This window comes from Rhyacophila brunnea, unplaced genomic scaffold (genome assembly GCF_057557595.1).
Source record: "Rhyacophila brunnea isolate RB1 unplaced genomic scaffold, BYU_Rbru_1.0 scaffold_13, whole genome shotgun sequence".
NCBI lineage: Eukaryota > Metazoa > Arthropoda > Insecta > Trichoptera > Rhyacophilidae > Rhyacophila > Rhyacophila brunnea.
In genome coordinates, this window is record NW_028232785.1 from 22,465,521 (window position 1) to 22,479,694 (window position 14,174).

The 14,174-nt window shown below is 35.0% G+C and overlaps 1 protein-coding gene across 1 annotated transcript in view; it reads left to right on the forward strand.

Annotated features, from left to right (window-relative positions):
• Positions 1-13,870, forward strand: part of LOC147076937 (uncharacterized) — a 37,332-nt gene extending 23,462 nt beyond the window's left edge. Inside the window, exons 2-4 of the mRNA XM_085941394.1 lie at positions 4,673-4,813; positions 7,458-7,613; positions 13,721-13,870. Of these exons, the coding sequence (XP_085797520.1) occupies positions 4,673-4,813; positions 7,458-7,613; positions 13,721-13,741 (318 nt within the window). The 3' untranslated portion in view covers positions 13,742-13,870. The remainder of the gene's footprint in view (positions 1-4,672; positions 4,814-7,457; positions 7,614-13,720) is intronic.
• The last annotated feature ends 304 nt before the right edge of the window (positions 13,871-14,174 follow it).

The following is a 14,174-nucleotide window of genomic DNA, read 5'->3' on the forward strand; positions in this document are numbered from 1 at the left end:
GTGGTTCGTACCACGAGAAAGTCGTGTATACTATTGAAAATACTAAAAATTCTTTCTGCGACTATTGTATACCTACATACTTCATAAACAAAATAATATCTAGTTGTATTTGAAATGCATGCCCTGACTAAATATTCTTTTCGGGCATAAGTTATTATTAGTAATTTATAACTACAATATAATTTATTATATAGGTAGAATATGCAAGTACTCATAGGCACAAAGCAAACCGACCGCTTGCTGTGCGTTTTTGTGCAGGTCACTCGAGGTAGGTATATTTTCAAATGCACATGTTCCACAAACTGATGTAAACTTTACAGACCTTGTAATAAGGGTTTGTATTCTTCTAAATCTGGGTAAAAAGGTTTTTATGACCTGCCCGAGATACCGGGAATTTCCGGTAAGTGTTGAGGAATAAACGTCATATGAAGCGAAGTTAACATGATAAAATGAACACTAATAACATTACATTGAGGGTTAGTTTGGCATTTATCGTCAGATGCAGTAAACATTTTAAACTTCAAGGTTCGTTATATTATGGGAGGTTTTATACGAGCGCATCAGTCATATAATTAAATTGAACAAACACATCAATTGTTCTTGCTGTTCTAACAAATAACATTTTATAATAGTGTCTCACTTTACAAAATTATGATGTGGGTTTCTCTAACGTATATCTTTTTACATAGCCCTATCACTGTCTTATCAAAATATCGATCAGACTTTGGAAATTGATTAATTTTATATAGAAAACATTCAATTAAACTACTTGTGCATTTTTATTTTTACGCATAAGCACTTTATCTACAAATAGCTAAAAGTAGATTTTTCTGTATATAATAATAAATGGGGTATCCATGATTTTAGGGCCTAAATAAAGTGCGAGTCCTTCATGGCAACGGGAGTGTTAACGAATGATACAAGTTTATGATGAAAAAAACTTGTCCCGTGGAGATAATGATAATGAATGTCATTTTTATCAGGGGAGATGGAAAAACTTACCTAACGTAACATAACCTACTAAATCTATCATTTGTATAGTACAAATTATCAAACAAAAAGCATTTCCCCGACAGAAAATAGCTTTCACTTAATTATATTTTTGGCACAAACCAAATAATGATTAAAACGTGTACTTGAGAACCGTATGATATTTTATTATATCACACAAAATATAGACAACAAAAAAAACACGTAAAACTAGAAAATGTAATATGAGCCACCACTGGGTTATTCATTACAATACAGCAAAATATAGTTAATTTTTAAATGCCTTTCTTGGCGTAACAGGCTACATTTCCACGCAACTGGATTTTTTAAACGCTTCCTTGATTGTTCTTGTTGAGATTCCGTCACACTAACTATTGAAACATTCATTATTAAAAGTAAAAAATAGTAAAATAATTGAAGCAAAATTATGACGCGCACGAGAAAACGGTTTGACCGTTTGTATTGAGATTAAAGGATTCGTGAAGAGTCATTATTTAAATCGCGGCGTCTGATTGGCCGGTTACGCAGACAGGGTTTTACCAGAACAAATTTATTTTCAGAGCGGGTTTAGTCAGTCTCCTCGATATTTCTTTTGATTTTTTGAAGAAACAGAAAGGGATTTAAAACTCTCACCTAGAACAGAAGATAGGTCTTACGAAAGAGCTCCTGCGTACATTCATAACTATTTTTTTTGAAAAATCGCCCAGATTGGGTTTTGTAACTCTACGCCTCCTATGTAGGATGGAAGAGCTTGGCAGAATTATTCTGCCAACCTCTTCCATCCTACACACCGCATAGCAGGCACATTTAATTCGTCGAAATTCTCAAAGAATATTTCCGACTCCAAGCTGTACTCTGTCGTTCATATTTAGGGCATTATACTGCTATATATTGTACAAAGACGGGTTAACTTGGAAAAGTGACTACCCTATTTGTAAATATTTTCTAAACAATAAATGTATGAGATAAACTTAAACACGTGTCAAGAATATGCCATTCTAAGCTTGTCTTTCGTCTTACCACTAATCTTGATTTATGCACTGATGTCATTTAATATTGGTGTAAGTATTTGAAGATTACAACACACACTATTGCACGACTGTGTATTTCCTTTTCGTAGGATAGGTACTCACACATTCAAAACCCTACTCTTCTAAAAGTGCTGTATTGGGATATAACCTAAATTAATTGAATAAAAAATGAATAACCTAAGTTTCCCATGATCCCATTCTAGCAATTTTAATACCTTTTTAATTATTTTGTAATAAGTAAGGTCATCAGAAAAATATTATTGATGTTCTGGAATTTTAAATCAAATTGATAAAAAGGTTTTGGAATTTGACAGTTTGTTGGTAAAATAAATTAATGGGAAGTGTTTTTGTCACAGAATGATAGTATGCGATCCAAAAATAAATAAATAAAGTCTCTCAGCAAAATTTATAGTGTTGTTTTATTGATAATAAGTTTATCATTTATTTTCTTTTGGTGGCAGCCATAACAACAAAATGGCGGCTCGCGTTCTAGTTTGTAGATTTTTTTACAATTGTAGCTAACTTTACATCACGTCATTTAACGAAGCTTTGCGTGATAATTACCCTAACCCCATCCTTAAAAAATATATTAGTACTTGAATGATTTATTAATCTGTTTGAGGTAAAAGTGGTATCGATATCCTATCGGCATAAAAGTAACGATCCAAATATCGGTCTAAAAGTATTGATAAATCTCGACAGCCCTAGTAAGTCTTAAACGTCACGGAAAAAAGTCATATAATTCATTGACAATATATTTTCAATTTAAACACGTAAAATGGATGTCAAACGTGAATCAGATGAAGGCAAATCAGTGGCAGAACCGAAGCATTGGTTTGAGGTACCCACAGAGTCTCTAAACAGCCCAGACGTTAAGAAAGAGAATCCCGACAAGGTTAGATGCATATTTGAGGTTAGTTTTACTGAACTATAGGTAATAGATTAAATAAAAAAGCCCATCTAATGGATGTTACTTAAATTTACGAATGTTTGGGTGAAAAAAAACAGTTCCACTATTTATAATGGGTTAAAATCATTTTACATTGCTGAAGTATACCTACTTCATCGCATCTATTCGATACACAAGCTGTTACGAAAGTAGTTCATCATATTTATGTATTGAGTCTTATAATTGTTGTAATAAATTAGCCTTCAAAACTCTATATCGCTCTAAAAGTTAACACAGCTAAGAGAGATGTTGTTAAAACATAGCACTTTTTGACAGTTCAGACGATTGACTTAATGGAAACTTGTAGGTACGTAGTATGCAGTTTGACGTATCACACTTCACAGTGTAATGTTGTATAGGAAATATATGGCCGTTTAGACCGTCCAACCTCTTTGGGTCGTATAGTAGGTAGGTTCTGACATAAAATTCACGTTTAAATAAAACACGGCTCTTGTAGGTTTACACTTTACAGGAAGCCAGCAACAAACAAATTTTGTGCCGATATACTGGATTAAATGTTAGGTTTTCATTCTTGAATTCATGAATGTTGCCAAAATCAGCCATGACAATTGAATTAAATAGGTACCTTCATGTTGAATCTAATAAAATTTGAGACCGTATAGTATACGGTCATCTCTTTCCAATAGAAAGCTCATGGCGAACTGTGCCACGGTGAAATGTTTTACGTACTCTACAAGTAACCTAACCTTACATTAAACGCCTCAATAGGTACATAAATATGATTAAATACCCTCGATAGGAATCTTGTGTATAGAATAGATGCGCACAAGTTTTTTACAGTCTAGATCTACCAATTAGTCAATTCAAATGTAAATACATATGCAGCCATCTTGTACTTGTTAAAAGTATTATTTATTACTGGGTACAATGGCCATTTCTGATTTAGAATACGAAACATGTTTGATTTTTGCTAATCCTAAGGCAGTCTTCACACAATACATATTACAGACATGTCCCTAAATTATAATTTACTATGAATAATCTGACCGGGTTAATAATAAGTGTGTATAATACGGATATACCGTGATATACTCATATAAACTAGTTAATCATATAAGCCGTCTCTCACATCTAAACTCGCTTCGTCTGCCGCACAGCCATAAATCAAACCTTATAGGAACTTCGATCCGATGTTGCATATTAGAAAACCGCGCACATCTACTTAGCGACAATCGCACGTAACCTCTTGAAACGTATAGATATTTGGATGCGGCGACCGGCGAGCAGGTATAGGAATGAACAATTCGTAGTTGTTCATATGCGTGATGTCGTCTTTGACTCGCAGTCCGAAAGGCGTGCGATTTGTTGTTAGCAGCACTAGATTTTTTTTCAAACTAAAAGGTCGCATTCGACCAATCAACGTATGTTTGTGAATAATGATGACGTCACATCGACGTATTCGACACGTTGCAGACGAGACGAGTTTTGATGTGCGAGCCGGCCAACGGCCACTATGAAACCGACAAACCAGCAATCCTTAGCATTGCTTTGGGATGACATATTATAAAGGGCGACGAATGAAGGAACGATTATAAATAATATTACTAGGTACTTTTGAGAAACACTTTCTTTGACCTATTGTTTTTATTTTTAGTCCCCTCCAGTCAGCGAGATATATATCAAATCTGAGAATATTTTTCAACTAGTTCGATTAAGATTCGAAGCGCGATATTTTTTTCAGAACCTTCCAGTCGAGTCGTATATCAAATCTGAAGTACCTGAAATCAAAGAAGAGGATTTTAATGACTCAACGTATCAGTTCAGCAATGAAAATCCCCAACCTGGATGTTCATACACAGTATATAATGGACCAATCGATCAAGTAAGTGTTTTTTTTACCACACTAATTTTTGCGGAAATAGTTTATTATTTGAATTTCTTCTATCGCACACTCAAATTTTGCTACAAACGATGGCAGCACCGCCGAGTGGTGTGCAAATGCATAATATCTGTACCTCAGAGGCAGACGGATGCAAGTGCCAAATACCCAATTGTTCAGGAGAGCCAAAAAACAATTTTTATTTTAAACGAATGTTCATAACTTCTAAGAAAATATACATATAATGATCATTATTTTTTTTATTCTAATTCAATTAAAGTACTTCTGGAATATGTAAGAATGAAATAAATATAATACAATTTTATATCTAAAAAAATAAAATAAAAAACGTAGTGTGGATTTGCATCCTTCTGCCTCTAAAGATATTTTGTTAAATGTGGATTTTTATCTTATTTACCTAGCCAAAATAAAACAAATTATAAGTTAAAAAAAATTTTAGGTATAAATATAACAAAGCAAAACACAAAACACGATGTATTCATCATCATCACCAGCCTGAATCTATTCACTGCTGGATGAAGGCCTCGCTAATCTCCAAGTTGATTCCACTTCTCTCGTCCCTGTGCGTTGCGTTGCCAAGTTTTTCCGCAGAGCTTTATCATTTCATCGATCCAGCGGCCTCTAGATCTACCTTGCGGATGTTTTGTACCTCTTGGATACCACTGGATGAATAAATTTGTCCAACGATTGTTCTTTCTTCGACTTATGCGTCCAGCCCATTTCCATTTGAGGTTTTTACCAAACTCTATCCCATCATTAATCCTTGTCTGTTCCCTTATCCACTCATTCTTCTTTTTGTCCGTTTGCGTTATGCCCAGCATGCACCTTTCCATTCCACGTTGTGCTACTCTAAGTTTCCGGATTTCTCTTTTACTTAGGGTCCATGTTTCACACGCATGTGATTACGGGAAGTACACACTGGTTGAACACTTTGTACTTTAGGCACAGTGGTAGGTCATTTTTGAAGAAATTATTCAGGCGGTCAAAAGCACTCCAGCCAAGCTTTACTCTGCGAACAATTTCATCAAATATACATCCATCTATAGACACTTGTTGTGCCAGATAGATGTAGTTTTTCACCTGTTCGAGCTGAATGCCATTGATGAGGATCTCTTTTCGGCCCGCAAAGCAGTTGAACATGACTTTCTTCTTTGACACATTTATTTTCAAGCTTACTTTGTTGCTTACTTCAGCGAGTTCCTGCATTCTGCTTTGGGGGTCTTGTGAGTCTTGCAAACCACTATTTATTGTCATCGGGAAAGCGCAGATGACTCACGTATTCTCCATTTATGGGGGCCCGCGTCATTCCTGTCAAGTTCTCTAAATAAGTCTTCAAGTGTAGCTGTAAATAGTTTAGGTGAGATTGTATCACCTTGTCGGACTCCTTTGCTGATAGAAAATGCGCGATGGTTTATGGAGATGTTGTTGCGCTACTGTATATATTATTGAAAATATTCATATAGCGCCCGGGGATTCCTTGATTTCTGAGTGCATCGAGTATTGAAAATTTCTTAATAGAATCGAACCCTTTCTCATAGTCTATAAGACCCATGGATAGCGGCAGCTTATATTCCTGTTACCGCTCTGATTTCTCTGATGACTTTGATATGGTCCATAGTGCTGTATCCTCCTCAAAAGCTCGTTCTCCTGGCTGGTTCTGGTCTAATACATATTGCAGACGGTTTGAGAGAATTTTATCTTAGTGGATTATTGGATTTGCATCCTTCTGCCTCTAAGGTAGGTATGGCACTTGCATCTTTATTCTATGCATATCTTGGACTAGGACTACCATCTCTCTGCCTCTAATAAATAAAGCCTTTAGCATGACGAATCTTAAAAAAAAATCATTTTCCCCAAAAATGGAGTTGCATCCGTCTGCCTCTGAGGTACAGATATTATCTATGGAACGTATGGTCTATCTATGATTTTATTTTCAGTTGGTGACTTATGTCTAGTGTGCTTACTGCATGTATAAAGTGTGTCTTAACCTGCCTGTGTCTTGATTATTACTGTTGTGTATTTGGTGCAAGATGTGCCTATGTCATTCCTATTTTCCTCATTTCCCAGTATTTTCAAAAAAAAAAAAAAAAACTGGCTGATTATTCGCCTTGAGCTTGTCAATTTATATTTTTTTTAACCAGATGTGTAATAAAAAAGTTGATAATATTAATTGTTGACGAGAAATAAACAGTCTCTTGTAATGAACAATAATTGACGAGTTTACCTTTGGTGAGTGTACACGGCGCCTGAAGATGCCGAAAGGCGAAACCCGGGTCGCAAAAAACGACATTAATGGAATACTACAGATCTTGAATCCGTTAGAATTTAAATTCAAATTCCATCAAGCACCTTCACTCGATAGTATTAATATAATAATTGATATATATGACACAGGCACTTCCAACATTATGCCTCAGATATTATCACTGATTTTGATAAATATAGCAATTCATACGAAAGAAAAGCTGAGTCTAATCAGTTTAGAGGCCAAAACGATGGCAACACTGCTGAGTGGTTTGCAAAATGTATCATGTATATTATGATTTTATTGCCAGTTGGCGACATTGTCATTGTTTTCGCTTTGTAATGCATGGGAATAAAAATTAATCATTTCCGTGTTAAATAGGTACGTAAAATGGATGTCAAAGCCGAACCAGATGTAAGCGAATCAGACGCGGAAGGGGAGAATAGATGCAATGTAGCCGGAGAGCGCCCAAACAGTCCGGACACCAGCATTTATATGAAACAAGAGATTCCCGACACTGATAGTCTCGTATTTCAGGTTAGTTTTGTCCAATACCTACTTATATCTATGATAGGATTCAAACAAAAGTTGCTCTACTGTAGGCGTGTCCAATGGTTGCGGAATCGATTTTAGTCGACCTCGCCATATGCCCGTAAAATTGTGTCTTGAAAATCTAACAACCTTATTTTAATTATTAAAATATAATTTTAACGCCCACATGCTCAGCGTACGTCAAAATGGAGCTTTTATGCTATTTTCGAAGCATGATCCTGGACATTCCTTAAACGTTGTAGATAATCTATTTACATAATTTTGAAGCCTTATTATCGAAACTGTATTTTTCTTTGAAAACCTTTATCGAGCTATTTCTCATATATTATGTTAATTTTCCCCTGAAATTCAAGATTTAAACTATTCAAATTAAAAGGCGTCCATCATCACTGTCTGGAATCTAATTTTTACTTACTTTTGTACCACTGTAATCGCTGGTTAAGGACATTCTGATTGATCTGTAGGCAATTGTGGTTTAAGACTTAAAACCACATTCCTTGATACTTTAAAGCATTTTATGAGCATATTTGCAACGGAAAAAACATTAAAAACCCCGTGAGAGCGGTCCACGAACAAAAATACTCTTCGTGCATGTAAGAAACGTCTTATTCTTACCTTCCTCATACGCGGCTTTCTCTTCTGGTTGTCAATCGTTTCTCAGCTGAATTCGGTCGAAAAATATAGGGGGACTTTCTGATCGTATGTCTCACGTTTTCGAGGGCAAATAATGTCATCTCCGAATGGCGGGGAGGGTAGCAGGGGTGTAGGTACAATTATTGTGAGTACAGGCTGTAATCGTATGGGTGCAAAGTTTTGTCACCAAGAAGCAAAATAAGTCGCTTCCGCCGCCAAATGCGGACAACCAACTAGTCTCTCTACCTACGGTCTGGGGTTACATCTCCTTTCACTCAGCGTTGGCGGCTTCTTTACCTGCATGTTCGGTGTTTCACGGCATCTCTCAGAATTTTGTTTGAGCTAAAGATTTTTTTGCTGGGCGATATTATTATTTTAAGCTATACATTGAATCAAACATCAAATAATACATATTCTTAATTCTATTTACATGTTATTTTTTTATTATTATTAACTTGAACTAAAATTTATTGCATGTTTTGAATTTAGTTTACTTCAATAGTTAATAATTAAGGATGTTACATTTGACGCGAATTGCTGAAGGCTGATAATTAAAAATTCCTTTAATTCTATTAATCATGGCGCTAGCCCAAAAATTTGGTATGTTTCGAAATCATGTTAGGTATAGAGTAATTCCTATTTTGAATTTTGATACGCCCTCTAAAATCAGACGAAATGTAAAAATCTTTGTGCTTTAGTTGCAAGTTCTATAATCAGGTGACCTTAATTTTTTCTAGCAAAGGTACATGCATGTATAATATATAGACACATAATCCATTGTTAACTCTAAATACCTAATTTATTGACTTACCTACTTTTGGCAGGAACACACGATATATGTCTCTCTTGCTTTAAGTTTTAAAACAAATCCTAAGATACTTACTGGTTACAGCTTGCTTTTATGCTGATTGGCTTTAGAATTGAATTATCTATTACCTATAATGATTTGAGGCTCGAATTTAATTTTATATATTATAACAATGATAGATAGATTTTAGTAAGCTTGCTTCTAGAATTAATTTGTATGGAAAAGTTCCTGAAAATTGAATACATAGAAGACTACGGACAATAATTCTACTCAACTTTTGATGACACACGTTGTAAAAGAGTGACTATAAAATTGGTTTTTTGCTATAAATTGCTGTCCTGTAGTCAACTCTGTTTATATTTTTATGAGTCAGTTCAATAATGATTCCGGCATGTGTGGTGGACATAAATTTACTGTCCCAATTAAGCGACGTAGATTACGATTAGTTCGTTGCTTTGGTTTTTGTTCCTTGAGATTTGGCCTTGATAAGCCGGTGCGCCAAATATACAGTTCTGCCTTTAATATTTATGTAAGTATTTGAAAGAGTTTATTATATTAAATATAAATTATTTTTTTATCAAAATTTCTATACGAGCCATTTTGTGTGTGAGAGGGAAAACGAATCAAGTGTGTGAAAAATTATGTTATATTATGATCACATAAATAAATGATTTCCGCATGTATACCCTTTTGGGCGGACAAGCAAATGTATATGCTTCCTGCGGATATTTGGTGAACATTACTATTTATTTTAGATTCGTCATTATAAGTGGTTTTAAAAAGTAGGATTTTTAAACTGGATAATGCGAGTAGATGGATCAAATGATACAAATCCTGAGACTTTAAATACACTAATGGATGATCAGAACTTGCTTGAAATATGAAAACTCATGACATACCTATCCAAAAAATCGTCTTATGAAACGCGTATTTTACATCATATAACAATGGTAGGCATAGGTACAATATAGTCACAAGTAGGGAATCCAATCCCGAGCCAAAACCTTGATCCCGGGATTTCGGAATTACAATTTGACGATCCCGGAATATGCTTTTTGTTTAATAGTTAATTTAGAAAATTATATACACAAATAACATAGATAAAATCGGTCAAAAATAATCTAGTATGATTTATACTCTTTAAAACATTTATTTTGTAATATTGTGCAACTTCAATCTTGGTGTACTTGCCAGACCCAGGTTTCGAACCTGGATCCCACGGCGTTATATGATACTATTAGGATCGGACATGGTCGAAAGAAAAAATAAGTTAAATCTTGGAAAAAAGTAGGTTTAATGGAGTAAATAATATTTTTATATAAATAATAATGTAAAAGTAAAAAGTTTTATTTATTTATGAAAAAATAACATGATGTATTTATATGTTATTAAAAGTATTTTATCTGTTATATTTTCATTTTTATTTTATTTTTCATAAAAATTGAAAAAAATAATCAATCCCGAAAGTTTTGGGATTATGTTTACCAATCCCGGGATTCATAGGTATCGAAAATAGTTCGGGATCCCAAAATTCCGAGATTCGGGATCCTGGGATTGGAATCCCTAGTCACAAAATACCCAATCTGCAATGCGACTTTTCAGGCATTTGCACTTGAGGGTGCAACTCTCTTCCGCAAAGGTCGAATTATATTTTCCTTAGCACGATGTGGGTGGTATAATCGTGACTTTCACCATTTCTATTTGCCGACATTCTATTATCAAAGTTTTCTAGTGTAACGTTTGGTCTCAAGTCTTCAAATGGTGTTATTTTATAATTATAATATCGTCGCACCAACTGATTACTCTTTGAAAATGGTTTTTTTTTTAGTTTGTCCCCGGAAACTCAGTAACGACCAGCATTGCGAGTCTCAAATCGTTGTCGGAGAATACTGATATCCAAGATCCTTGGGAAGACCTACAGATCGACAAACATGATAATAAGAAAGATGTCATGGAATACAATGAAAGGTTTAGAGATATAAACGTAATCTGTCGCACTGCTAGAGGTGATATTTCTCAATCGAATGTGAAAATCCCTGAACTATTAGAGGCTGTTATAGAATTGGAAAAAAAATCGTTTTATAAAAAAAATTTCGTGTGTAGTATATGTTTTGATTTTTTTCAATCGTTCGACCAAATGAAATTTCACAAATCATTACATGAAAACACATTAGCGAAAATGAGTAATTCCGAATCAAGGCTGTTTAAATGTGTTAAAAGTAATTACTCATGGAAACGATTTTGTCACATGAAGAGTCAAGAAATGACCCATTCAGTTGAAAAAAAGTTTAAATGTGACAAGTGCAATTACTCATGTGTAAAGTTATGTCACATGAAATCACACAAAATAAATCATTCCAGAGACAAATCATTTAAATGTGTGGCTTGCAATTATCTTTGTGCGAGGTCAAAAAGCATGAAATTGCATAGAATGACTCATTCTGGTGAAAAGCCATTCAAGTGTGAGGAATGCAATTACTCATGTGCAAAGTCAGGTAGCATGAAATTGCATAAATTGACTCATTCTGGTGAAAAGCCATTTAAGTGTGAGGAATGCAATTACTCATGTGCAACGTCAGGTAGCATGAAATTGCATAAATTGACTCATTCTGGTGAAAAGCCATTCAAGTGTGAGCAATGCAATTTCTCAAGTGCGAGGTCAAATCGCATGAAATTGCATAAAATGATTCATTCTGGTGAAAAGCCTTTCAAGTGTGAGGAATGCAACTACTCATGTGCAATCTCAGGTAACATGAAATTACATAAATTGACTCATTCTGGTGAAAAGCCATTCAAGTGTGAAGAATGCAATTACTCATGTGCAACGTCACGTACCATGAAGTTGCATAAAATGACTCATTCTGGTGAAAAACCATTCAAGTGTGAGGAATGCAGTTACTCATGTACAACGTCAGGTAGCATGAAATTGCATAAAATGACTCATTCTGGTGAAAAACCATTCAAGTGTGAGGAATGCAGTTACTCATGTACAACGTCAGGTAGCATGAAATTGCATAAAATGACTCAATCTGGTGAAAAGCCATTCAAGTGTAAGGAATGCAATTACTCATGTGCAAGGTCAGGTAGCATGAAATTGCATAAAATGACTCATTCTGGTGAAAACCCATTCAAGTGTGAAGAATGCAATTACTCATGTGCAACGTCACGTACCATGAAGTTGCATAAAATGACTCATTCTGGTGAAAAGCCACTCAAGTGTGAGGAATGCAATTACTCATGTGCGAGGTTAGATAGCATGAAATTGCATAAATTTACTCATTTTGGTGAAAAGCCATTCAAATGTGAGGAATGCGACTACTCATGTGTACGCAAAGGTAACATGAAGGCACATCAAAGGAAACATTCTAGTGAAATGCCATTCAAACGTTAACTATGTAATTGCGCATTTGTATCGTCAGGTTGCATGACCTTGCATAAAATGACTCATTCTGGTGAAAAGCCATTCAAGTGTAAGGAATGCAATTACTCATGTGCAAGGTCAGGTAGCATGAAATTGCATAAAATGACTCATTCTGGTGAAAACCCATTCAAGTGTGAAGAATGCAATTACTCATGTGCAACGTCACGTACCATGAAGTTGCATAAAATGACTCATTCTGGTGAAAAGCCACTCAAGTGTGAGGAATGCAATTACTCATGTGCGAGGTTAGATAGCATGAAATTGCATAAATTTACTCATTTTGGTGAAAAGCCATTCAAATGTGAGGAATGCGACTACTCATGTGTACGCAAAGGTAACATGAAGGCACATCAAAGGAAACATTCTAGTGAAATGCCATTCAAACGTTAACTATGTAATTGCGCATTTGTATCGTCAAATTGCATGACCTTGCATAAAATGACTCATTCTGGTGAAAAGCCATTCAAGTGTAAGGAATGCAATTACTCATGTGTACAGGTAAGTTGCATAAAGGTTCATTAAATGACTCATTACGGAGACAAACCATTTAAATGTGAGGAGTGTAATTTCTCGTCTACACAATAAGGTAACATGAAATTGCATAAAATGACTCATTCTGGTGAAAAGCCATTAAGTGTAAGGAATGCAATTACTCATGTGTACAGGGAGGTAAGATGAAGGTACATTAAATGACTCATTCTGGTGAAATGGCATTCAAGAGTGATATTATATCGATGGCTCAGTTCCATAGTGGGACAACTAGGAATTGGTAGTTTCGAGTAACGGCTGATCAAAGTTTTGACTCACCTAAACTGACTTGTAGAAAAGTGACGGTTTATTATTTTTATTATCTTTTTAGTGAAATATGTTATGAATAGTATGTAGTTTTAAGGCTCAAGTTGTTTATGCTAATTATCATAATGATTTTAATAGTTTTGAGCAATAATCTGACATAACCCTCTATGGAGCTGACAATTCTGCATGAATACTGACAATAATTAGAATTATCACTATGGAACTGACAACTTTACAATATTGAGTTAACATAATGTTCTTTATTGGCGTCATCTCAAAACATCAGTCACTGATAACAGTATATCCACATATTGGGTAACCACCAGTGGCGAAGGGTGGAGGTAGGCTGTTAAGATTGAACAAAAATAGTTCACAATAAACTCCGTCAGTTATAGGTATTTGTTTTCATTGAACGTCTACAATTATTATTTACAGATGGTGTTGGTAAGTTTTTAAAAATCAATTAAGCTTGCAGTCGATGAAATCCATCCATCATGGCCCCCACAAAGGGGGGCTGACAGGGCTCTAGCCTGGGGGCCCGAGCTCAGGAAGGGCCTGGCGTTGCGAGTCGACCAGACAAGTGATCTAAACACATTCAAAACTCAAAATTCAAAAACAAATTCTCAATAGTAAAAGAAAAAGTCGCCTTTCTTCAATAATGTTATTATTTAAAATAATGTGGTTGTACGATATAAATTTTATTGCATATTGATACTCGCCAACTCCATAATTCAAATGGATGTACTTATTAAAATATGCAAAAAAACATTAAATATACACATTTATTTTACCGCGAACACCATTTGGAAAACGCTATTGTATCACACTGCCTTTATATTTAGCGATAGGTAGGGGGCCGCCAAAGATCCTAGCCTGGGGGCCCGCTTCA